The sequence below is a fragment of the Oncorhynchus kisutch genome, unplaced genomic scaffold (genome assembly GCF_002021735.2).
Source record: "Oncorhynchus kisutch isolate 150728-3 unplaced genomic scaffold, Okis_V2 Okis05a-Okis16b_hom, whole genome shotgun sequence".
NCBI lineage: Eukaryota > Metazoa > Chordata > Actinopteri > Salmoniformes > Salmonidae > Oncorhynchus > Oncorhynchus kisutch.
In genome coordinates, this window is record NW_022261982.1 from 2,512,486 (window position 1) to 2,538,437 (window position 25,952).

At 42.4% G+C, this 25,952-nt stretch overlaps 2 protein-coding genes and 1 pseudogene across 7 annotated transcripts; 1 reads left to right on the forward strand and 2 right to left on the reverse strand.

Moving 5' to 3' along the window:
- LOC116359771 (gamma-crystallin M3-like) overlaps window positions 1–3,718 on the reverse strand; it is a 6,617-nt pseudogene extending 2,899 nt beyond the window's left edge.
- Window positions 3,719–9,434: 5,716 nt separating this feature from the next.
- Window positions 9,435–18,056, forward strand: LOC109883702 (protein boule-like). 5 transcript variants are annotated; one of them, XM_031813611.1, is made up of 12 exons: window positions 9,435–9,562; window positions 9,735–9,770; window positions 10,706–10,858; window positions 10,991–11,082; window positions 11,222–11,276; window positions 13,406–13,481; window positions 13,939–14,099; window positions 14,409–14,492; window positions 14,810–14,857; window positions 14,969–15,097; window positions 15,351–15,461; window positions 15,587–18,056. In XM_031813611.1, exons 2-12 carry the CDS (start codon window positions 9,753–9,755, stop codon window positions 15,746–15,748), a joined length of 1,089 nt encoding a protein of 362 aa, XP_031669471.1. In that variant the 5' UTR covers window positions 9,435–9,562; window positions 9,735–9,752; the 3' UTR covers window positions 15,749–18,056. The 5 variants fall into 5 exon arrangements, with proteins under 5 accessions (XP_031669471.1, XP_031669474.1, XP_031669470.1 ...); XM_031813614.1 differs by having other exon boundaries at window positions 10,727–10,858; XM_031813610.1 differs by having other exon boundaries at window positions 9,435–9,770.
- Window positions 18,057–18,198: 142 nt separating this feature from the next.
- On the reverse strand, window positions 18,199–24,896 carry LOC109883699 (MOB-like protein phocein). Of its 2 annotated transcripts, XM_031813618.1 has the most exons (9): window positions 24,668–24,896; window positions 24,240–24,367; window positions 23,097–23,159; window positions 22,745–22,845; window positions 22,584–22,626; window positions 22,138–22,224; window positions 21,654–21,733; window positions 21,317–21,428; window positions 18,199–20,605 (listed from the first exon to the last, which is right to left on the reverse strand). In XM_031813618.1, the coding sequence occupies exons 2-9, from the start codon at window positions 24,297–24,299 to the stop codon at window positions 20,471–20,473; spliced, it is 681 nt and encodes a 226-aa protein (XP_031669478.1). In that variant the 5' UTR covers window positions 24,300–24,367; window positions 24,668–24,896; the 3' UTR covers window positions 18,199–20,470. The 2 variants fall into 2 exon arrangements, with proteins under 2 accessions (XP_031669478.1, XP_031669479.1); XM_031813619.1 differs by lacking the exon at window positions 24,668–24,896 and having other exon boundaries at window positions 24,240–24,369.
- Between the last annotated feature and the right edge of the window lie 1,056 nt (window positions 24,897–25,952).

The following is a 25,952-nucleotide window of genomic DNA, read 5'->3' on the forward strand; positions in this document are numbered from 1 at the left end:
AGTGGGAAGTAGATGGAATGAGTGGTAGAGAGGATAAGACGTAACTGTAGGTCATCAAAGAGAGTAGGAGACCTGGTATGATAAAAGAATGGAAGGATAGTGGGAAGTAGATGGAATGAGTGGTAGAGAGGATAAGACGTAACTGTAGGTCATCAAAGAGAGTAGGAGACCTGGTATGATAAAGAATGGAAGGATAGTGGAAATAGATGGAATGAGTGGTAGAGAGGATAAGACGTAACTGTAGGTCATCAAAGAGAGTAGGAGACCTGGTATGATAAAAGAATGGAAGGATAGTGGGAAGTAGATGGAATGAGTGGTAGAGAGGATAAGACGTAACTGTAGGTCATCAAAGAGAGTAGGAGACCTGGTATGATAAAAGAATGGAAGGATTGTGGGAAGTAGATGGAAAGTGGTCTCAAGAGGATAGACGTAACTGTAGGTCATCAAAGAGAGTAGGAGAACTGGTATGATAAAATGAATGGAAGGATTGGGAAGTAGATGGAATGAGTGGTAGAGAGGATAAGACTAACTGTAGGTCATCAAAGAGAGTAGGAGACCTGGTATGATAAAAGAATGGAAGGATTGTGGGAAGTAGATGGAATGAGTGGTAGAGAGGATAAGACGTAACTGTAGGTCATCAAAGAGAGTAGGAGACCTGGTATGATAAAAGAATGGAAGGATATGGGAAGTAGATGGAATGAGTGGTAGAGAGGATAAGACGTAACTGTAGGTCATCAAAGAGAGTAGGAGACCTTGTATGATAAAGAATGGAAGGATTGTGGGAAGTAGATGGAATGAGTGGTAGAGAGGATAAGACGTAACTGTAGGTCATCAAAGAGAGTAGGAGACCTGGTATGATAAAAGAATGGAAGGATTGTGGAAGTAGATGGAATGAGTGGTAGAGAGGATAAGACGTAACTGTAGGTCATCAAGAGAGTAGGAGACCTGGTATGATAAAAGAATGAAGGATAGTGGGAAGTAGATGGAATGAGTGGTAGAGAGGATAACGTAACTGTAGGTCATCAAAGAGAGTAGGAGACCTGGTATGATAAAAGAATGGAAGGATAGTGGGAAGTAGATGGAATGAGTGGTAGAGAGGATAAGACGTAACTGTAGGTCATCAAAGAGAGTAGGAGACCTGGTATGATAAAAGAATGGAAGGATAGGGGAAGTAGATGGAATGAGTGGTAGAGAGGATAAGACGTAACTGTAGGTCATCAAGAGAGTAGGAGACCTGGTATGATAAAAATGGAAGGATAGTGGGAAGTAGATGGAATGAGTGGTAGAGAGGATAAGACGTAACTGTAGTCATCAAAGAGAGTAGGAGACCTGGTATGATAAAAGAATGGAAGATTGTGGGAAGTAGATGGAATGAGTGGTAGAGAGGATAAGACGTAACTGTAGGTCATCAAAGAGAGTAGGAGACCTGGTATGATAAAAGAATGGAAGGATTGTGGGAAGTAGATGGAATGAGTGGTAGAGAGGATAAGACGTAACTGTAGGTCATCAAAGAGAGTAGGAGACCTTGGTATGATAAAAGAATGGAAGGATTGTGGGAAGTAGATGGAATGAGGTGGTAGAGAGGATAAGACGTAACTGTAGGTCATCAAAGAGAGTAGGAGACCTGTATGATAAAAGAATGGAAGGATAGTGGGAAGTAGATGGAATGAGTGGTAGAGGAGGTTCTTTATTTCCTCTGTAAACAGAGTGGAGGACAGACACAATCAATGAGGAACTCCTTGTAAATATGGTCCTCTGATAACCTAAACACTGTGGAAGCTTGAGGTTCTCCACACATATCAGAGGTGGTTAGTCTCAACGGGAGAAGAGGGCTGGGCAGATCTACCAATAAAGACCTGTGATTATAACATAAACACACCGGGACGGGACTAGGGAGGTCTGAAGGACTATCGTTACCTGAGCTTCCACAGACACAACTGCCTGTGTGTGTGTGTGTGTGTGTGTGTGTGCGTGCGTGTGTGTGTGCGCGTGTGCGTGTGTGTGTGTGTGTGTGTGTGTGTGTGTGTGTGTGTGTGTGTGTGTGTGTGTGTGTGTGTGTGTGTGTGTGTGTGTGTGTGTGTGTGTGTGTGTGTGTGTGTGGTGTGTGTGTGTGTGTAAGGATGGTATGCATTTTTGCAGGATGTGTTTGCCTTTGACCGTATCCTTGAGTAAAGCAGGAAAACAGGTTGCGGTAAAGGAAGACTGTAAAATACACTGAACCTTCTTGAACTTTCTAGACCATCAACACTACACATTCAGCCAACAAACAATACAGGCCGATTTTTGTTTCAACTATCTTTGGCTCTAACATTCAAAAACAACCTACTGTGCCATGGAGAAAAATAACCACATGAGGACCAGAACCACACGCAAGGCCAGTAGTGGTCAATGTGCTCAACCACGCCTCTGCAAATGTTTGTCTAAACCATTCATTTCTGGTATTGTACTTTGTGAAGGAGCATATTTATTTTCCAAAGGAATGCCCCTGTCTAAAATAGCCCAAAGTGAAAGGAAGGGGAATCAGAGATTTGTAAAGTAATGACATAGTTGAGCCAAACCACTGTTTTATGGTAACTGCATGAAGCATAGAATGTCAGACTTTTTTTACCTTGTCAAAAGGCTAATCTACGTGGCAATGCAGAGAGGACAGTGTTCGTTGTGATTTAGCAAGAACAGCATTTGAGGACAATCTGAGGACATCCTCTGAGGACCATTCAATCCATGCAGTGTCCCATCCCACTCTGTCAATCAAAACCTGTTTTCATTTACAGAAACTCGTTTTCTTCCACTCCATAAAAACACTTCATCAGGTGAAGAGTCAACATTTGGACAAACAGCACTCTCAAGATTGGCCAATCACAGATAGCGCTTAGGGAACCTGTCTGACGTCTTCAGCTTTAAAGAGTTCCACAATGATACATCTGCCTCACTCCTATCCTTTTCCGTAAAAGTGTATGTCTCTGTGAGTATCAACTATCTTCCTTTCAGTGCCTGTGTTTAAGGCTTATCTTCATCTTCGTCTTTTGTCTGGCCTATCAGGAGGCTCGGTGGCACTGGGTTTGATAGGGAGGAAATGGATCTAAAGCCTCACGGGGTGAAAATCAGTCTGAGCAATCTAGCATAGCAGGACCGTGTTCAGAAACACAGACTGTGTGTGTGTGTGTGTGCGTGTGTGTGTGTGCGAGACAGAGAGAGAGAGAGAGAGAGAGAGAGAGAGAGAGAGAGAGAGAGAGAGAGAGAGACAGAGAGAGAGAGAGACAGAGAGAGAGAGATGTGGTTGCCGATAATGTACCATTTTTATACCAATCATATAGGCCTATAAGCCTTTTACATATGCAAAGTAACTAGCGCAAACTACATGTGTGACCATTCATCCAAAACGTGCACCTCTTCAGTACACTGCAATGGGGACAAAACAGAGCCCAAACAAACAAACCCCTACACAAGTCTGGCATCTGGGTAGCAACAACAACCAGGTTTCCACGTAATCCAGGCGCCCAGCTCAGTGACAGAAATTAATTGCTGTTTGTTTTTGAGCCTTGGTTGAATTGATTTGCTGGGTACCCCGTCTCACAGACCAGACACCCACCTTGACCTGCCACTGGAGACCGGCCAGAGACACTGGGATTGGCCTGACTGACTGACTCCTTGGGGACACCCCACACCCCCGGTAATTTAGGGCAGGGCGCCTGGTCTTGTCTTTGGGAGCATGGTCCATTCTCCTTGCTTGGCCCCCTCTTACTTACAGGAGCATTAGTCAAGACCTGGTCTTTGTTGTAAACAACCAGCTGAATGAGTAAGCTACACTTACAGAACACTGGACTCTGTAAACAACCAGCTGAATGAGTAAGCTACACTTACAGAACACTGGACTCTGTAAACAACCAGCTGAATGAGTAAGCTACACTTACAGAACACTGGACTCTGTAAACAACCAGCTGAATGAGTAAGCTACACTTACAGAACACTGGACTCTGTAAACAACCAGCTGAATGAGTAAGCTACACTTACAGAACACTGGACTCTGTAAACAACCAGCTGAATGAGTAAGCTACACTTACAGAACACTGGACTCTGTAAACAACCAGCTGAATGAGTAAGCTACACTCACTCTGTTAACAACCAGCTGAATGAGTAAGCTACACTTACAGAACACTGGACTCTGTTAACAACCAGCTGATCTAGTACTGTAGGATATATGTAGGATATACCCTGATCTACCTAGTACTGTAGGATATACCCTGATCTACCTAGTACTGTAGGATATACCCTGATCTACCTAGTACTGTAGGATATACCCTGATCTACCTAGTACTTTAGGATATACCCTGATCTACCTAGTACTTTAGGATATACCCTGATCTACCTAGTACTGTAGGATATACCCTGATCTACCTAGTACTGTAGGATATACCCTGATATACCTAGTACTGTAGGATATACCCTGATCTACCTAGTACTGTAGGTTATACCCTGATCTACCTAGTACTGTAGGATATACCCTGAACTACCTAGTACTGTAGGATATACCCTGAACTACCTAGTACTGTATGATATACCCTGAACTACCTAGTACTGTAGGTTATACCCTGATCTACCTAGTACTGTAGGATATACCCTGATATACCTAGTACTGTAGGTTATACCCTGATCTACCTAGTACTGTAGGATATACCCTGATATACCTAGTACTGTAGGATATACCCTGAACTACCTAGTACTGTAGGATATACCCTGATATACCTAGTACTGTAGGTTATACAGTAACAGTGGCAGGACAGTTGGCAGGAGGGTTGTCATGTCATGTTGCATCAAATCAGATTTCAGGCAGCAGGCAGACATTGCTTTGGGGTAGAGACAGCCTGCCAGAGTGAGGGGATAGGCAGATATATAGGATACAGACATAGGTTTAAACCAGAGAATAACAAACAAGCCAAAATACTGGGAGTTCTACTGTAGAAGCTAAAGTTCCCCATATAACTGAATACTGTGTAAAAACATACGCTCAGCCATGCATGTATGGATACAGGTAGTTTTCCACAGTAGATCAAAAGAATGGGCCCCTTTATATTCCGTTTCTGTTTAAAGCAAGAGATGTTCTCAGAGAAGCCTTCTGTCTAAAACCGTCTTTGTGGGATGTAAATGGGAGGGGTGCTAGATTGCTGTAATTATCAAGCAAAGCCATGTTCATTTAGCACAGTAAGACTTCGTTGGCAAATTTAAAGCGCCAATTAACTTCCAGTGGCTGTGGACAACAAGTGACTTCAGCCCCAGTTGAGAGGTCCATATTGCAGAGTGGGGAGGGCAGACAATGGGGGGATGGGGGGTTGAAATAATGAAGAAGGAACAAGGAAGAAGGGGATTCATCATGGGGCTAATTTTATGAGGCTTTCAGTGAACAGTGGGGAGCTGGTAAGTGCTGTATGACCAAGAGTGTTGATGTATGGAGGGACAAGACAAGTCTGTGTGGAGAGAGAGAGAGAGAGAGAGAGAGAGAGAGAGAGAGAGAGTGAGAGAGACAGAGACAGAGAGAGAGAGAGAGAGAGAGAGAGAGAGAGAGAGAGAGAGTAAATGGAATGACGTTTGAACCCAACCAGCTCATCCTTAGGCAATGTCTTCTTTGTCCTCAGCTCTAGCGCATAGGCCTAGTTCAGTATAAAACACTCATTTGCCAGTTTAAGGTCACTGTAAAGTACTGACAAGGCATAAGTGACAGACAATTCATTCAGGAAAAAAGCAGAGACATAAAAAGCGTAACAATAAAAGCCCACACAGGAGGGGAAGGTTTGGATGTGAACACTTTTCAGTATGGCGCCCCCCTCTGAGTGGTCGATGCATTACAGGTAATGGAGCAGGCGATTTGCTGCCTTGTGCTCTCTTGGTACAACTGATGCTGAATCCCTTTGTTGTGGTAAGAGAGGTTGGGGAAAAATAAAATGCCATTTACAGACTGTCAAGACTAGAGTGATCTGACTTCAATCTGAGAGAAATTATAGCTGCACGAGGCCTATAATCAGAGACAAAGTGGCTCTTTGAGGATCAGCACAGCGTCGAGTGGCGTAGTGTGGGGCAGAGCGTCCAAATTACATGTACTAGCTTTATTAACAAAGTGCTCCGACTGCACCACCTGAATCAGCCCTGTCTTTAACGAGGCTCTTGCTACCTGCGCCGCTAATTGGCCGCCCACCCATTCTCCCCTCCACTGTCTCTCTCCGGCTAACACTACCTGGCCCAGTTTGACTTAAGAAGAGAAACTTTTAGTTTAGTTTGTTGATTCAACCATTTAAAAAAAACAAGCACACATATAACTTGAAAATACACATATAACTAGAAAATCGTCAGCATTACTCCTGAACCTGTATAAGCACACATTAACAGCACCTGATCTGGTGCTGTGATTATGTGCACCCCTAACACGAGGAAAGTAATCAGTTAGATATCTGGGCTCAGAACCAGAAATACTCCTGTAAATCAAACATAGCTCAATGGGACTTAGGGAGAGGCACTACAACGTCTAGGGTGGTGACTTGCTGTTATAAGTTCAGCAGGTCGGTGTTCTGTTGTTGTCACAGCTTGTTAATAGTCTAAAATACTGAAGAAGGTGCAGGGGAACTTGAAGAGTGGAACCTTTTTCTCACTCTAAAGCACACACCTGAGTTAAAAGAGGCTACATGTCAAACCTGACTGAGTTAAACAGAGGCTACATGGCTACATGTCAAACCTGACTGAGTTAAAAGAGGCTACATGGCTACATGTCAATCTTGACTGAGTTAAAAGAGGCTACATGTCAATCCTGACTGAGTTAAAAGAGGCTACATGTCAACCCTGACTGAGTTAAAAGAGGCTACATGTCAACCCTGACTGAGTTAAAAGAGGCTACATGTCAACCCTGACTGAGTTAAAAGAGGCTACATGTCAACCCTGACTGAGTTAAAAGAGGCTACATGTCAACCCTGACTGAGTTTAAAGAGGCTACATGGCTACATGTCAACCCTGACAGAGTTAAAAGAGGTCTACATGGCTGACTGTAACCTGACTGTACCCCTGCACATCGACCCAGTACTGGTACCCCGTGTATATAGCCAAGTTATTGGTACTCATAGTGTATTCATTCCTTGCGTTATTCTTTTTCTATTATTTTTCTCTATGCATTGTTCGGAAATGCCCGTAAGTTAAATATTGTATTATTAGTCTACACCTGTTGTTTACAAAGCATGTGACAAATACAACTGTATTTGATGGAGACTCCTTTCCGCATGCAACCCTGTCAGGCTGAGGAGGCCATGTTTTTGCCCCAGTACTACAAGCCTGATTCCACTAATCAACTCATCATCACACCTTTAAATCAAGTGTGTAAGGCTCGGGAAATACTGCCCCAGATGTACATCTGCATTAGAAGCTGAGTCTGTCAGGTACTTTGTCCCCCTGCCTAGGAGTCAGACAGACACATCCTATAGGCCTAACCCTCCCATTGATAGGCCTGAACCTGGTGGTGGATGAAGCTGTTATGAGTCATTTTGCCTGATAGAACACAGTTATCAAATGAAAAGTTCTCTAGACATCTCATTACATACTAGACCTACAACATGCTTTACCATTCTCTGGATTAGAAATGTCCAGCAAACCCAGTTCATGTCATGTTGTAGTAGACAGGCAGGCTATGTTTTGGCCTAACCAGCACAAATTCAGAGGGAAACATTGCCCTCTTGTGACTTGAATATTGCATAAATATTTATTCAGGCCTATATTATTCTGGAGACATATAGCCAGTATATTGCATACTGGCCATAAGACTGACCAAACCAGGAAGGATATACACTGAGTATTACCAAACATTACGAACACCTTCCTAAAATTTAGTTTGCACTCAGAACAGCCACAATTTGTCAGGGCATGGACAAGGTGTCAGGGCAAGGTGTCAAAAGCATTCCCCAGGGATGCTGGCCCATGTTGACTCCAATGCTTCCCACAGTTGTGTCACATAGGCTGGTGGACCATTCTTGATACAGACAGGAAACTGTTGAGCGTGAAAAACCCAGCAGCGTTGCAGTTCTTGACACAAACCGGTGCGCCTGGCACCTACTACTATAGTCTGTTCAAGGGCACTTAAATATTATGTCTTGCCCATTCAACCTCTGAATGGCACACATACACAATCCATGTCTTAATTGTCTCAAGGCTTAAAAATCTTTCTTTAACCTGTCTCATCCCCTTCATCTAAACTGATTGAAGTGGATTAAACAAGTGACATCAATAAGGGATCATAGCTTTCACCAGGATTCACCTGGTCAGCATGTGTCATGGAAACAGCAGGTGTTCCTAATGTTTTGTATACTCCGTGTCTAGACAAGACAGAGTGTATATACTATAACTCTTTCATTGGTCTGGGCTAGAGAAGGATAAAGTAAAAGGAGGGACTGCAATAAGCAAAGCAACCCCGAATTAGAGATATGGGGCAGGAGAGGGTGGATGGTGGTGCTCATGGCTCACAGTTGGCGGTTAAACGATACCGACCTGGTAAGTGCAGCACAGACATTGCAAGCCTGGCGACAGAGTTCTCACAGTGTCTCTTTCTTTCATGGCACTAAACCCTGTCTCTCCCAGGACCGTGGAGAAATGCACGGTTCACCCTCCAGCCTCCCTGGACCTCAATGCTCCCAGGTAGGTAAGCCGAGCACCAGCAACGTGAACAGGTGTGACATTCTGATAGGCCAGGGAACACGACAAAACAAGGTATGGCAATGGTCGTGTTCCTCTGCTCTGACGTAGCTGACACATGCCAGATTTTATAATGCCCGGATAGGTATTTTATGTATCAACTAACCACATCTTATGTTTTAGCATTTTGGTGCAAAACTGCACAGTTGATGACAGGGAAGGCAACCATTGGTTTATGCATGCAGCGTTTGAGCAGAGGAAAGCAACCAATAATAGCACCTGTACGCTTGTACCTTACTGCACAACACCTGCAACATATTAGGCACTAATAGCAATATTGGATGCTTGCACACAAAATCAATTCAATGCTTTCAATAGGCCAATGTAATGTAACGAGTTGAACATGAGCTTTTAAAAATAAAAAAAATGGCAACCAGGCAAGACAGAACCCGGTTGGTACAGAACCCGGTACCAACCATACAGACTCGGGCCATAGTTTTCTTTGTAGAATATTTGTGCCAAAATGTTAATAATACGATAATTACCATGTTCATTCATGCACACTTATTGTAAATGAATGTAGGAATGAACTGAAATTGTTCAATAAAAACGGTTTTCATAAAAAGGGCTTTTCTCCCGCCATCAACGTGGTCATCCGGGACTGGGAAAGTGCCATCTGGACAAGTTGAGGGCGGCAGAGCCTGGAAGAGCGGGAAATAAAACCCAATTAAACTAGCTAGCTAACCTGCGACTGCTCTAAAGTTTCCTACCTTTGGACACATGGAGACAAACTAACAATAATCTATAGATACATGTTTCTCTGGTTAAATACAACTATAACAATAGAAATGTAACCCATGTAGCCCACCTATGAATATGAGTGGTTTAGGACGAGCTCAATCTGGTAAGCGCCAGATATTTTCCCTTCGTTCATACTGCAGATAGACTGGTGTTGATGACTGATACAGGCTCTGCTGTCCCTGGCTGTGTGCACCTCCCTCGCAAGGTGCTTTAACTGGAGCTGCCATTGTCTTGCTGAATTATTTGTTTCCACTTTACTTGTTCACGACATCTAGTTAAGCGCGGTGTCTACGATGGAGAACGAAATAACCGTAAGTTACCTTTCACCAGCGTACTAACTTTACTTGCCATCTTGCTAGCTAGCTAAGATGAATATGTTGTAAATATATAATTTTTACAACATATTAATCTTAGCTAGCTAGCTTTTATATATATATATATATATATATATATATATGTATATATATATATATATATATATGTTTAGCGAAGTAGCTAAACAGATAAGTGTTGCGTTTGTGTGTCGGTATATTTAATTGTGATTCATGTAACAATGGGTTGCCAATACTACAATTATATAAATGAATGTCATATAACCAGCAAGTTAAAATGTCACTCTTGAATGCTAACGATATTGTCTAGCTATCACTAATGTTAGCTTCCAGTGCATAAAGTTAGCAAGGTCTTTAGTTTAGATAGCTAGCTAGATAAGTTATGTTAACTAGCGTTATTTATGTTCAGTTATATGTCGCTTGATATAGATAATGTATTCCAAACCAGAGTAAGTTATGTTGTAACTCGTTTATTGGTAAATGGTGATTGATCTTGCATGTTTCTCCTGATCGAAAATGTGTTGGCTGACTCTTGTTAGCTTTTAGCTAGCTAACTAGCTAAATTCTCTCTCCTAAACCTTAGCCTAGCATTGTGCAGTTTCTCATGCATTTCAGTGAGCCATATTATAGGCTTTAAAAAGCAAAAGGTCACTCAGGGTTGGCTAGTTATTCCCAGCTCTAGACAAAACAAAAGTGCATCTACAAAGACAACCTCTTTTCAAGCCGCAGTTGTCCCCAAGAATACAGTTGTAGAGACAGTTTGTTTTGAAAGATCAAAGGCTTACAACATACCTTTTGTCTTAAAGATATCAAACAATATTGCTTTGTAAAATAGATCATTTTTGCTACATTATCAGAATTTCTCAGCATTGGTGAGGATGGCCAATCCAGTGATGCTCTTGTTCTGTTTCAAGCTAATCTCAATCTGCACGCAGACCAGCACTCCCTCTCCTCCTCCTGCTCCAGTGTCTCAAGACCCCAGCAACGACACCTCTCCCTCTCACCATGCCCCCCGCTTTGGCACCATCATCCCTAACCGCATCTTTGTGGGAGGCATTGATTTCAAGGTGACTTTTGTCTCTTTCTTTACTTTCATAGGGCCTCCTGGTTTTGTGTTTGCGACCTAACTTGACCTTTTTGCTGCCGCTGCTGCTGCATGTTACTGGACCATGAAAAGGGTGTGTTCTTTTTGTGTGTAGACCAATGAGAGCGACCTGAGACGCTTCTTCTCCCAGCATGGAGCAGTGAAGGAGGTGAAGATAGTGATTGACCGTGCTGGGGTGTCAAAAGGGTGAGTTCAGTTAAACTGTAGATGTTCTGCCCCGCAGACTGGATGACACCTGCAATGATGTTTATTAACTAAAGTATGACAATGGAAATGTAATCCAGGGACACTGTATCATTGCCTTGTGTTTGTGTCCATCCCACAGATATGGCTTTGTTACCTTTGAGACCCAGGAGGATACAGAGAGAATCCTTCATGATGTGAGTAACTTAAAGTACATTCTTTGACAAAAAGGGTTCCAAATGGGTTCTTCGGCAGTCCCCATAGGAGAACCCTTTTTGGTTCCAGGTATAATTATTTTTGGTTACATGTAGAACCCTCTGTGGAAAGGGAACCCTTTTAGGTGCTAGAGGGCACCTTTTTTTCTAAGAGTGTAGAGCCAATATACATACTGTACAGATTAGAGGTCGACCAATTATGATTTTTCAACGCCGATACCGATTATTGGAGGCCCCAAAAAGCCAATAGCGATTAATCAGCCAATTTTTAAAAGTGTATTTGTAATAATGAAAGTTACAACAATACTGAATGAACACTTATTTTAACTTAATATAATACATCAATAAAATCAATCAATATTCTCAAATAAATAATGAAACATGTTCAATTTGGTTTAAATAATGCAAAACCAAAGTGTTGGAGAAGTAAAAGTGCAACATGTGCCATGTAAGAAAGCTAATGTTTGAGTTCCTTGCTCAGAACATGAGAACATATGAAAGTTGGTGGTTCCTTTTAACATGAGACTTCAATATTCCAAGGTAAGAGGTTTTAGGTTGTAGTTAATATAGTATTTATAGGACTATTTCTCTCTATACCATTTGTATTTCATATACCTTTGACTATTGGATGTTCTTATAGGCACTATAGTATTGCCAGTGTAACAGTATAGCTTCCGTCCCTCTCCTCGCCCCTACCTGGGCTCGAACCAGGAACACATCGACAACAGCTACACTCGAAGCAGCGTTACCCTTCGCTCCACAAAAGCCGCGGGGAATAACTACTCCAAGTTTCAGAGCGAGTGACGTTTGAAACGCTATTAGCGCGCACCCCGGTAACTAGCTAGCCATTTCACATCGGTTACTCCAGCCATTAGGATGATAGTCTTGAAGTCATAAACAGTGCTGTGCTTGCGAAGAGCTGCTGGCAAAACGCACGAAAGTGCTGTTTGAATGAATGCTTACAAGCCTGCTGCTGCCTACCATCGCTCAGTCAGACTGCTCTATCAAATCATAGACTTAATTATAACATAACACACAGAAATACGAGCCTTTGGTCATTAATATGGTCGAATCCGTAAACTATCATTTCGAAAACAAAACGTTTATTAATACAGAACCGTTTGGTATTTTATCTAACGGGTGGCTTCCCTAAGTCTAAATATTCTTGTTACATTGCACAACCTTCAATGTTATGTCATAGTAAAATTCTGGCAAATTAGTTCGTAATGAGCCAGGCTGCCCAAACTGTTGCATATACCCTGATTCTGTGTGCAATGAACGCAAGACAAGTGACACAATTTCACCTGGTTAATATTGCCTGCTAACCTGGATTTCTTTTAGCTAAATATGCAGGTTTAAAAATATATACTTCTGTGTATTGATTTTAAGAAAAGCATTTATGTTTATGGTTAGGTTCACATTGGAGCAACGATACGCACCGCATCGATTATATACAACGCAGGACACGCTAAATAAACTAATATCATCAACCATGTGTAGTTATAACTAGTGATTATGATTGATTGTTTTTTATAAGATAAGTTTAATGCTAGCTAGCAACTTACCTTGGCTTCTACTGCATTCACGTAACAGGCAGTCAGTCTCCTTGTGGAGTGCAACGAGAGGCAGGTGGTTAGAGCGTTGGACTAGTTAACTGTATGGTTGCAAGATTGGATCCCCCGAACTGACAAGGTGAAAATCTGTTGTTCTGCCCCTGAACAAGGCAGTTAACCCACCGTTCCTAGGCCGTTATTGAAAATAAGAATGTGTTCTTAACTGACTTGCCTAGTTAAATAAAGGTATACATTTTATTTTTAATCAGCAAAATCGGCGGCCAAAAATACTGATTTACGGTTGTTATGAAAACTTGAAATCGGCCCTAATTAATCGGCCATTCCGATTAATCGGTCGACCTCTAGTACAGATATGGGATTGAAACGATACAAACCTTATATCTCCTTCTGGAGGACAGCAGCTCAAATTCACATTAGGTTTAGCTCAGTCCATCACCAGTAAAGACATGGTCATAGGTAGTAAATGTTCAGTGTAAAGTGATCTGTCTCAATCTGTACTGGATACCCCCTGTCCCTCTGCCACCACCACATCCCCAGGCTGACAGACTGTGCTTCCGGGACAAGAGGCTCAACATTGGCCAGGCCGTCCGCAAGCAGCAAGTAGGAGGTCACCGTAAGTAACAGAGCACCGTAGAGCAGGGGTAGGCCGGGGTAGGCCACCCTGGTCCCGAAGTGCTTTAACCGACCTGGAAGACCAGGTGTGTTGAATTAAGGCAGTCACTGAACTGATCAATTAGCTAATTTGGTCAGGTGTGGTGCCTAGATTGAACAGAATCCTGCAGCACCTCAGGAACAGGGTTGTCTTCCCATGCTGTAGATGAGTGACAGCTGAAGCAGTAGCATTACATAGTGGTGGAAATTACTTTTTCAACAGGTTTGTAATGCATCATTGACCATTTGAACTATCATACATATATTGTCTTATCTTGATCGTGGTGGGTGGGGACTCATGTGCTCTTGCACTTGTTGGCTTTAAAAATCTGAATCATCACCTGGGATTGAGTGTCGATAACGTTTGCCTTTGTACATAACCTGGTGGTTGACTTGTGCCTCCTTCCTCCTCCACTCAGCAAACAGCTTCTCTGTGTCCAGCCATACTCCTGCCATGATACCCACCCCCTGTGGAACCATGTACCTCACCACCCCTACGGGGTACCCCTACACCTACCACAACGGAGTGGCTTACTTCCACACCCCAGAGATGAGCCCCTCCACCCCCTACCACTGGCCCGTGAGTCCTATCCTTCACTCAGCCATGTGCTCATGCCACATCTTCCCTGGTGGTGAATGAAATGTGTATTCTACATGAAGATTTGATTTTAACACACAGCAACATGTGAGAATCATAGAGAGACTACTGATCATGTTTCATCCAGGAAACAGACACGACATCCTACAGTGTTTTAGTCATTTTATACAATTCATTGCATTTGATAAAATCTTAAGTTATTGTACATTTGCTTTTTTTGGCGTAAAGATAAATGTTCTTTCGTACATGGCTGGTGTCCCGCATGTTACATGTGCGTCTGTGTCCTTGTAGTCCCGCTCAGTGCCTGGCTCTCCAGTCATGCTGACCCACCAGCCTCCACCCATCTACCAGCAGCCAGCCTACCATCACTACCAGGTCAGAGCAGACTGTCCTGGATCGTCTCACCAACACCATTACAGCTCAGCTGACCAGCCTGATCCCAGATCTGTTTGTGTTCTATAGGCAATGTTGTCCATGACCATAGGAGTTGGCAAGACAGCACAAACAGATCTGGGACCAGGCTAACCGTAGTCACCAGTACAGCATCATAAGACATCCATTGTAAATACTGGTACCTCAGCCAATGACAGCCAAGTCAGCTGTTCAGATGTAATGGTATTGAGGTGTTATCCCAGGAGAAACCTGGTGTACTCCTGGGTACTGATCTGTTTCCTATACTCTGTGTCCTTCAGGCCCCTACACAGTGTCACCCTAGTCACCTGCAATGGAACGTTCCTCAGGTAAGGGAAGGAGATGGGCTTCTGTGCTCTTCATCTCTATGTTTGTGAGTGGGTTTTTATCAGAAGCAAGGTGGATCCTAAATGTCAACTAATTGTGTGTGTGTGTGTCAGTCTCCAGTGCCCTCCAGCCCAGTGTTGTACATGCAGCCCTCTGAGCTCCTGTACCAGCCCATGGAGCAGCCCAGTGACGGGGGCTGTGTCCAGCCTGCCATGCCCCTCATAGAGGCCCCCATCCCAGAGGTTGATAACATCCTGACCTGGGTCCTGTTCATTACGCTCAAAACCGAGAAAAAAAAACTACCGTGGTCCAATAAGAAAGGCACATTTGTATTGACTGTTTCAAAATGTTTTGCCACAGTACGACCTACTGAACACAACCATTTTGTACTTACCTCGGTCAGTGTACTATTTCCCATATGCTACTTCATAGCGTTAGCATTAGGTGACAGTTGATGTATAAAACCGTACTCAGTGCTTACTTGTTCTACCATAGCAGCAGTTCATCGACCACATGGTGCAACCAGCCTACAATCACACGTTATCATACTACCCACAAAGTCCAGGGGGGATGACACCTGTGATGATACAGCAAGAACCAGGAAAGGTACCAGTTATAATACCAGTATAAACTTATTATGACATATGATAATGCATGCTAGAGAATCATCTTTATTGGTCTGTTGTGATGAAGGATTGTCATGTGTTGTGTCTGTTACGTTCCCCATCTAGGAACAGAAGTTCCACGCCACGAGGCGAGGTTACCCCTCCTCGCCGGCCAGCCTGAAGCCCAGGTACGGCCGCAACCCGCACTACGCCCACCTGCGCAAGGAGTACCGCCCAGAAATCACCACTGACCCCTCCCCTCCGCCTGCCACCGAACCACTCAAGTAGAGTATATCCACGTTTCCTTTCAGCCAATGAAACGCCCATTTCCTCAGGCAGAAAGACCCACTTCTCTGTCTCCACCCGCTTCTCAATCTCTCCATGACCCTGTCTCCTCCAACCCTTCACAAGCATTATATTATTCAGTCCAGACAACTATGTGCTCGCTGAATGTTCATCTGTTTAGTATAATTTAATAGAATATTGAGAATATGAATCATTTTAGCTACTAAAAAGTACTGTAAGCACTATGATGTAAGTTCTCGTTCTATCACTTCCGGACTGTGAAAAGGTGCATCGTTTCCTCTGGTGTTTTTTCCACAACTCAGGGAGGGATAACTAGCTCCTGGTACTGCATTGTACTGTTGAACTGTTTCATAACTAACCTAATGCACGATTGAGCTTAAAGTTAAGCTAAACGATCTTTTGTAACAAGAATGTTCCTCCTTTGGCATTTGTGTCAAACTTTTGCCATGTAATCGTTCAGAGTATAGAAGCAAAAGGGAGCTATTTCCTGATGCTGCTTTATATTGGCCAATCACACGTTTTCTTTTTCAAATGAGCTCTTAACGCAAAGCAAAAAAAAGTCTTAACGAAGATTACTGCCAATATTAGTTCTAAATAAAAGCTCTCTATCTGCCATTGGGCATGTTTTATCTCATTGGTATTAGAATAGTCAAGATTACTGTCTTTATAATGTGACTGCAATACATGTTGGAAAATGTATTTTTAAATAATTAGGCTGCTGTCACAGAGGAGTGCAAATAGATCCCTAGAGAGTTAATCGTTACATAATTCTCCAACTGGATGAAAAAATACATAACCAGGAGATTATTTTATACATTTAGCATTTTTATGTATCTCATGTTTTCAAGAGCTGTTTCATATAGATTTTGCTGTGATTGTGAGTCTCTAAAAACAATGTGCCCTCCAGATGAGGGGTAACATCAAAATAACTCTGTCCACTGGACTGGGACCACAAATAAAGTACAATGAACATCAGTCAAACAGATTCACATGGTCTTTCGTCGGCTTTGTGACGGCTGGGACATTTCAAGATTGGAAGGTCAACAAGGCAAGCTCTTTTTTTTGCCGCTCTTTCCTGCCTGTAAATTATTCGCCTCATCTTCATCAACTCTAATCACCCTGGGTTCAGTCATGAGTCACCCATGGTTCACTCAGGTCTACACGGTTTGGTTACTTTTTCTCCTGCATCCTGTCTTGGTCTGCTCCCTCATTGGTTATGCATGTATTCTGTTTAAAAAAAAAAGTTTTTCAAATTGTATTCTAGAACTGATAAACTATGGGTGTCAGAGTTGAGATTTAACTAAAGAATTTATGACATCACATATTTCATTGGCCTATTTTTTTTGAATAATTATTTGAGTAGCTGGATTGCATGTACTATGAGGTGTCTGTTTTTGTTTTGTGTGAACTGCGATTCACTTTCATTTCATGATCTTCCCTGTAAATATATATACATAATCAGGGTAGAAACATCTCGAATTTTTCACAACGGTTCATAATTGAAAAGTTATGCCGTTTTGCTCTGAAACATACTTGTTTTCTTGTTGAGAATTGATCATAGTGAAAGTCAATGCCAGAAGAAAAGAAATGACAGAATAATTTCTTAAATAGGTGCTCCCATGTTCTGTTAATTTATCATTAAAATAACCTTTTAGGTCAATTTGATTTGGTCTGTTACTAATAAAACAGAATTAAAGTTTGATTTGAAATGACATAATTTTAGGAAGAGTATTTTGTTGTATTCCAAGCATGCCTGTAATTCCTCAATGTTCCATTTGAATAAACAGGTTTTACTCTTTACATATTGTCATAGCACCACATTGTCAAGTCAATGTGTCTTGCTTTTTAAAACATACATAAATGTTGAACTATTTATTACAATGTTACACGTTTGAAGTTCAGTTTGGGGATATTCCACCTCTACCTCCTGTAATCCCATTACTCAGTCTGAGGAGCAGATCAACTATGCTTTGCTCCAAAGTACAGCCTTTAAAAAAAATGTCAAATATTGTTTTGGAGTTAAGATATGCTCCATTCATCTACCCTTTTTATAAATGAGGCTAAGTTGTCTTGACCTGACAGTTAAGATTTTGTTTTAACATCAGTGCATGTATGTTTTGTATATAGTTCTGAACACTAGCTAACATTTGGATGTTTATGTTGATGTTCTTCTGCACATTACATTGTGCCTTGTTCTTTCCAAATATTGGGGGGGAAATGTTTAAGACTTGTTGTGTTCAGAAGTGGGTCGTCTTGTTGGTAAGAATAAAGTTTGAACCCTTGAGAAGGATGGATACGTCCGTGTGTCATTGAGCCAAGGGAAACAACCCTTCATTGAGAAACTCTTACTGATTAAATGGAAGCCCGTTTGAAAACGTTGCACTGCTGTGAAAATGTGAAGGTCACACATGTACAATACGAACACATGGCACTTGATTGTAAATATATGATATTTTAATAAGAAACAGTGAATGGATATCCACCAGGGACAAAATGGCAACAGTCAAACACATCGTTGTGTTGCCTGAGTAATAGTTCATCATTTGACAAGAATATAGAAAGTGAATGAGACATACTTGTGCTTTGAAAACCTAAGGCATTTCTGAATAGCTGTCATTAATTTTAACCAATAATGAAAACATCAAATTCCTTTATTTTAAATAAATACAGTGAGAGATTGTTGCCCTAAATGACATGAACGTAAAACACCCCCCATCCCCTTCTATAGAAACCAGTTATTAGGAAAGCAGTCCTTGTGCCATGTCAAAGATGTAGGAACTCTGGCCCAGTAAACAGGCTATCCTGCGGCAATGTTGCCTTTTTTTGGCTCTGGGTTGAAGCTTCCCCTAGGTGCAGATCAGCTTGCCCTCCCCTAATCCTAACCTCAGCCGATCTAGGATCAGCCTGCCCTCCCCTAATCTTAACCTCAGCCGATCTAGGATCAGCCTGCCCTCCCCTAATCCTAACCTCAGCCGATCTAAGATCGGCTTCCCCTCCCCTAATCCTAACCTCAGCCGATCTAGGATCGGCTTCCCCTCCCCTAATCCTAACCTCAGCTGATCTAGGATCAGCTTCCCCTCCCCTAATCCTAAACTCAGCCATTAGTGGAATAAAACCCTAAAAACCATTTTTGTTATAGTCTGCAATTAATCATGTCCTTCCACTTCCTTAAATCTAGGATGGAAGACTGACGTGGTTCTATATACAGTATAGTCAGAAATATCAGGACTATTAAATACCTGTTATATCAACCTGTATAATGTAGCCTGTTTATTAAATACCTGTTATATCAACTTGTAGCTCTACATTAGACCAGAGTTCCTGACACCTAGAACACAACAAAGGCTGCATTTACACAGACAGCCCAATTATGATCTTTTGCCACCAATTGGTCTTTTAACCAACCAGAGCAATTATTTTGCCCATAAGAATTTGGTTGCCTGTGTAACCGCTGCCTAAGGACCAAACAGAAAGCACATGATAAAGTAACTAGCAAAGGGTGTCACAGTTTATCAGGTACACCACCCTGTTCACCAAAATGATTTGCTCCTACAGTGAGTCACGTGGCTGTGGCTTGCTCTATAAAGCAGGCAGACAGGCATCGAGCCATTCAGTAACTGTTTGATTGAATGCTAGAATGTGTAAAACTAGCGGCCGAAGTGACTGAGCGTGGTGATCGTCTGCTAGACGCACCGGATCCAATATCTCTGAAAGAGTCGGCCTCCTGGGATTTTCACGCACGAATGTCTAGAGTTTACTGTGAATGGTGCGACAAACAAAAAACATCCAGCCAGCGGCAGTTCTGTGGGTGAAAACAGCTCATTGATGAGAGGTCCAAGGAGAATGGCAAGAATCGTGCAAGCTAACAGGCTGGCCACTAACGGCACAGTACAACAGTGGTGTGCAGAACGGCATTTCGGAACGCACAACTCGTCGATCCTTGTCACGGATGGGCTATTGTAGCAGACTACCACACGGGGTTCCACTCCTATCAGCTAAAACCAAGAAGAAGCACTAGTGGGAACGCAATTACCAACACTGGACAATTGAGTGGAAAAACCTTGCCTGGTCTGATGAATCCCGTTTCCCGGTTCATGCTGATGACAGAGTCAGGTTTTGGCGTAAGCAGCATGAGTGCGTTTACCCATCCTACCTGGTGTCAACGGTACAGGCTGGTGGCGGTGGTGTACTGGTGTGGGGAACGTTTTCCTGGCACACGTTAGGTCCCTTGATACCAATTTAGCAACGATCGAACGTCACAGCGTATCTGAACATTGTTGCTGACCAAACCCAATAGAGAGAGCATCTTTGGGATGAGGTAGATCGGGCTGTTTGCAGCATCAATGTTCCCGCCGTCCAATCTGTAGCTACGGCATGATGCCATCCCGTCTGCATCGACCGACATCCATGTGGAACTTTTCCGACAGGCTGTTATGGTGGCAAAGCGGGGTTTGACCCGGTACTAGATGGGTGTACCTAATTAACTGGCCACAGTGTATATTGGTTAGTCATTTAACTACAACATTGTCTTGTTCTCTGAAAGATACAAGCTAAATTAGGATGTTCATACAATATTGAAAATATTCTACTTAAAAACTGGTGATTTTAGTGTACTTTAGTGTATTGTGTGGGTGGGTGTGTGAGACAGCCATGTGTTTGAAATAGTTTGGCAGGGTGTAGCAGATCCTCTTCAGATCCCAGTCCTCAGGCGTCGCTCTCGCCCTCTGCTTCGTTAGGGTTAGTCTCATCCTCCATGATGGGTACGATCAGGTTGTCCTTGGACATCAGGTTGTACTTCATCACGAAGCGCGTGAACCGATGGCACAGGAACGTCTCGTTCTGGAGAGGGCAAGAGCATTCGCTTGAGTTTTCCTATATAAAATCACAACGTTTCTAAACCCAATGCTAGTTGAAAGCTGTAATCACTGGTAACCAATACACCAGAGTCAAATTATATTAAGTACAATGTAACAAGTATCATCACAATCACAGCTGAATCTATGTGAAACCTGTTGGGGTAAGAGTTAGGACGGGACTCAATCTGATCAGGCATTGTAGCACGCTTAACATGTAAAGGTCATTTCCCCATTGTGCCGACATATTCAGTGTTCACCGTGAATGTGACCATCGCAGCCACTGGAACGTTCAACAATGTGGGTTCAGATTGGATCCCAGCTTCAGGGTTTTGGGTTAGTGCTTTAAGTACAGTATGTACAGTGGGGCAAAAAAGTATTTAGTCAGCTACCAATTGTGCAAGTTCTCCCACTTAAAAAGATGAGATAATTTGCAAATAAATTCATTAAAAATCCTACAATGTGATTTTCTGGATTTTTTTCTCATTTTGTCTGTCATAGTTGAAGTGTACCTATGATGAAAATTACAGGCCTCTCATCTTTTTAAGTGGGAGAACTTGCACAATTGGTGGCTGACTAAATACTTTTTTGCCCCACTGTACTTAAAGCACTAACCCAAAACCTAGCCCTAAGGCTGTACATGTGTAATTACAATTCACTATTCACAGGAATAAAGACAGTCATAGAAAATGCTTACCTCATACTTGTCAAAGATCTGACGATGGTGGAAGTAAGCGTGGGAGAATATCCTGTAGATCCGCCGGCAAACTGAACCCAGTTTCCCTACTGAGGACTCTTTAATGCTCACTCTACCATAGAACAGAGACCAAATCAGGTCACAATCTATAGACAGCAACTTTATTACAACGCTTACAGCAAATGTAGGTAGCTGCATATATCAGTACAATCCGAATGATCATTTGGATAAAAGGGTGTTCAATAAAAAAACAATTAATTTCTGTGTGAAGGGTGCTGGGGGTTAATGAGAAAGTTAAAGTCACAGGAGACATAGGAACACGGTAAACAGTTGTTACCTGCTAGGGAAGTACTTGTTACTGTTGAGGAGGCAGGCGGCTCCGTCCAGAGTGTGTCTGGTGTAGTCGATGGCTGGACACTGCAGGAGACAGCAAACACAACAACAGGCTTGAGTACCAGCCATGATACAATAATGACTATAATGGTGTTATTAGTTCTGGCATGGTGAATGTTCGGTGCCAGAGGACAACTATCTTGTGTGGCTCAGTTGGTAGAGCATGGTGCTTGCATGGGTTTGATTCCCACTGGGGCCACCCAAGTTACAAGTTTGTCTATAAGTCGTATGTAGAGGATACAGTCCAACGTTATGCTTACTTCAAAACAGAAAATGTATGCAAGCATGACTAAGTCACTAAGACTAAGTGGCTTTGGATAAAAGTCTAACTGGTTTATATTAGTATTCTATTCTTATACCAGGGAAAGAGGGTAGGAACTGGATGAGGGATCCGCCTCTACAAATGCTGTGGGCAGAGAGGACCATACCTCTTTGGGAGTCTTGTGTGCAGCACAGAGGAAGATCCACTGCTCTGTTGCCGTCATCTGGGTGCATGTGTCTGGGTGGCATTCTCCCTGTGAACAGACAGAGTACATGTTAGTAACAGACTTACTGGACGTTACCACTCCAACAAACACAGTGTGAGAAGAATGGATGTTCAACATGATCTTCCTGAAGAGCTATGTCACAGGCCTGGGCAACTCCAGTCCTCCAGGGCCTGATTGGCGTCACCCCTTTTCTCCTTCCCTAGCAAACACAGCAGATTAATCAAATGTCATTCAAACTGAAGATCATGTTTAGGTGATTATTAGAGTCAGGTGTGTTAGCTGGGACTGGGGCAAAACTGTGACACCAATCAGGACCCGAGGACTGGAGCCCTGGAGGACAGGCCTGGCCTGGAGCCCAGGCCTGCTGATCCATCGTAAGAGTATACCTGTAGTTTCACAGCAAGTCCGTTCAGCTCCAAACAGAACTGCCTAAAAACAGAGGACACGAGACAAGACCAAATGTTAAAAGGAGGATGTGTTTTCAGCACCAGTACACATTTGGGATGTCCACATGACTTTCTTCTAAGTGGTAAACGGCAGCCACTACCTGAGGTGTTCGTACTTCCAGACCCCCTCATCCTGACCCTCTGGGGGCTCCAGGATCTTGTCCATGTTAGAGCAGTCTGTACGGATGTTCTGTTGGATGTACTGAGAAGAACCACAAACAGACTTTAGAAGCAGAACAGAACTGTATTAAATACGTCACCTGACTAAGCCATTGTACCTCAGCAACTCAAATGGCAGAGTAGCAGTCTGATTGTTGTCTACATTTGAAAGATTACAGTTTCTCTGATATTTTGTCTATATGCAACTGCTCATCCATACTGGAGAATGTTACAGAGAACTGCCCACACAGATCAGCACTAGCTACGTAGCTAGTAGAGACATCTGACTCCCACCTGCTGCACAGCCAGTGTGCTGTCCATCTCCTCGAATGACTCATCGGGCCAGTTGTAGAAGTCCTGTGGGCATACACAAGAAACTCAGCAGGGCAAACTAACTGCACAAAAAGACCTCGCCAGCTAGCTTATCTCTGTCTGGTAAATTAATAGGTAGCTACTAGCCCAATATTGGACTAAAGGAGCCTAACATTACTCCTTATAGTCCAAGGACCTTACATGTTCTGTTTAAAGGGTGAATTGGCTCTGGAAGCCAAATACTCAATCTAAATCCATTCTCAATTGTGGTACAGTTCTAGAACCATAAATGCCTCTACGTTCATGTCACATCCAAATTATTTCACAAATGCAAAATACAGCTGACTACACCAGTGAAGGCTGTTGGGAGGAGCTATAGGAGGAAGGGCTCATTGTAATGGCATTCCAATGAGGTCCTCATATAGCTCCTCCCACCAGCCTCCACTGGTTTAACCTGTTAACACAGTTGCAGTGGACAGTGTTTTTCAGTGACAACATGTTTGTGGCCTGTCTTCAGTTTGCACACAGTTGTTCTGAGACGCAGAGATAGCTAATTAGCACAGGTACCTTAACAAGCGTTGTAAAAATTGAAATATGCTCATGTGGTACCCTAACTTTTTAAAGGTGTGTATCAATTTAACATGTTGTTGTTGTTTTTACATTATTTCTCGCCGATATGAAAGGTCGTTATGTTTCCAAAATCGTACTGCAAACTATCCGTGTTAATGTTCAGTGTCGCGGCTCCTACCAAAACTCCCACATTCATTCAGTGATTTATGTGTAATCTAATAGCACTGAGAGTCATGATTAAGGGCGAGGTAGTTAGCTACTAGATAGCTACCTGTAGATTATATTTTCAGATAACTTCAGACAATTGACAATACAAACAGGCATCGTTTGATAGCTGTGACCAACCCATATCTTATAGCTCCTGACTTTGACTGGCTAGCCAGCTGGCTGTATGTAGCCTCGCTAACTAGCAACATTAGCTAGTTAAGTAAGCTAACGTTAGCAGCTGACAAACGGGCCGTTCTAGGAAAGGATACAAAATGTGCCCAAGTAAAAAAATGCAAGACATGAGCATTGAACACACTCAAATTAAACCATGTTGCTAAAATCTGGTACCTTTTCTTTAGTCCCTGGTCGATTCCTCCTCATAACAGCTGCACCCTCCGCCATGACCATCTCGACTGGAATCCGGATGTTGCCAAAGCTGGAGGAAGTGTCAGCTCGCCGTGCAAGTAGCCTATCTTCTGACAGTAAAAAAATAAATTGCGGATTTGTTTGAACTTCAGGGGTGTATTCATTAGTCGGATTCTGTTTGGAAAAACGTTTTAGAAAAAGAAACCGTTTAAATCAAATAATATAAAATCTAATTGTATTTGTCACATGGGCCGAATACAACTGGTGTAGACTTTACCATGGAATGCTTGCTTACGAAGCCTTCCCAACGACACAGAGTTTACAAATAAAGTAGTACAAGAGGAATAAAATAAAATACACAAGATGGAACTACAGTATATACACAGTATATACACAGGGAGTACCAGTACCAGATCAACATGAAGAGGTACGGGGTATCTGAGGTAGATATGTACACGAAGGCAGGGTAAAGTGACTAGACATCAGGATCGATAATAATAATAAATAAAGAACAGAGCACCAGCAGCAAATTATGAGTGTAAAAGTGTGTGTTTGTGTTGTGTCGGTCTTTGTGTGCGTGTGTGTGTGTTAGCCTATGTGTGTTAGCGTATGTAGTGTATGTGAATGTGCGTGGGAGTGTCAATGTAGTGTGTGCGTGTATAGTTTATCGTTTACTCTTGGAACCAAACGGAACGAAACGGGGAGGGACCTACTTGAATTTCTCCAATAGAAACTCTCGTTTTCGTTGCAAAACCTTTTCCGTTTGGAGTGAACGGTTTCCGTTGTAAAACGTTTTGCAACCGAATCCGACTAATTCATAAATCATAAATCCTCTCTTCTACACATACTAGGGATATACCAGCAATGGTGTGTGTGTAAGAAAGGATGTATCAATGTATACTTGATTTAATTCCAGATCTCAGATCCACACGGGTGGGAGAAATGGGTGTATTCATTATTTGGATCAGTGAAAATAGAAAATAAGAATAATATTTGTTTAGTTGTGGAAAGCTATTAAATTGTTTTCAACATAAATATTTTGAGGGAAAAGAGGGGGTCATTTTGACTTCAATGTATTTATATATAAGAAAACAAATGTGGTTTTCTCTGTTTATTGTCTCCTTTCATTTGATTTATTAATACTGTTGAGTCTTTTTAAATTCACAGGCCACACTGCTGACCACCAGTCCTGTGACAGTATCTGATGCAGTAGAGGCTATATTATTATCATTATGTGTTGTTCCATAACAGATACTCCTATCCTCCATAGTATATTGTTCCCCTGTCAGACACTCTTCCCCCAATAATACCATAAGCCCCATAAGCCTTTTTGTGGCTGCAGTAGCCCACTGTAGGATCAGGCATTTCCACAGGATACCCTGTTTGTAAATATTCACTGATTCTCCATTAGCTTACTCTCAATGACAATGTTCCATGTTCTATAGTCCATTCTATCCTCACAATGCATTATATGTTATGATCAAGCTGTTTATACTCTGTTATAATACTGTTCTACCCTGAAACAATAACGTTGTGGCTGGACGGAATCTGAGAGTTTCTGCTCCTTCCTATGTTCCATATTCTACTCCATACAGAGAAGCTTCTCTAACAGGCCTCCATGTTATTTCTAGAATGAGTGTGTACCTGCAGATTGTTCTATACCATAGTGTTGTGATGGTCCTATACCATAGTGTT

Excerpts from the sequence above, each read along its gene's own strand:
- LOC109883699 (XM_031813618.1), bottom strand. The coding sequence starts at position 24,299 with ATGGTCATGGCGGAGGGTGCAGCTGTTATGAGGAGGAATCGACCAGGG. Across the intron at positions 22,627-22,744 it reads TGGAAGTACGAACACCTCAG|GCAGTTCTGTTTGGAGCTGA; the intron begins GTAGTGGCTGCC and ends CTCTGTTTTTAG. Across the intron at positions 21,429-21,653 it reads AACAAGTACTTCCCTAGCAG|AGTGAGCATTAAAGAGTCCT; the intron begins GTAACAACTGTT and ends GTTCTATGGTAG.
- LOC109883702 (XM_031813610.1), top strand. Across the intron at positions 13,482-13,938 it reads GCAGCAAGTAGGAGGTCACC|CAAACAGCTTCTCTGTGTCC; the intron begins GTAAGTAACAGA and ends TCCTCCACTCAG. Across the intron at positions 15,462-15,586 it reads TACAGCAAGAACCAGGAAAG|GAACAGAAGTTCCACGCCAC; the intron begins GTACCAGTTATA and ends TTCCCCATCTAG.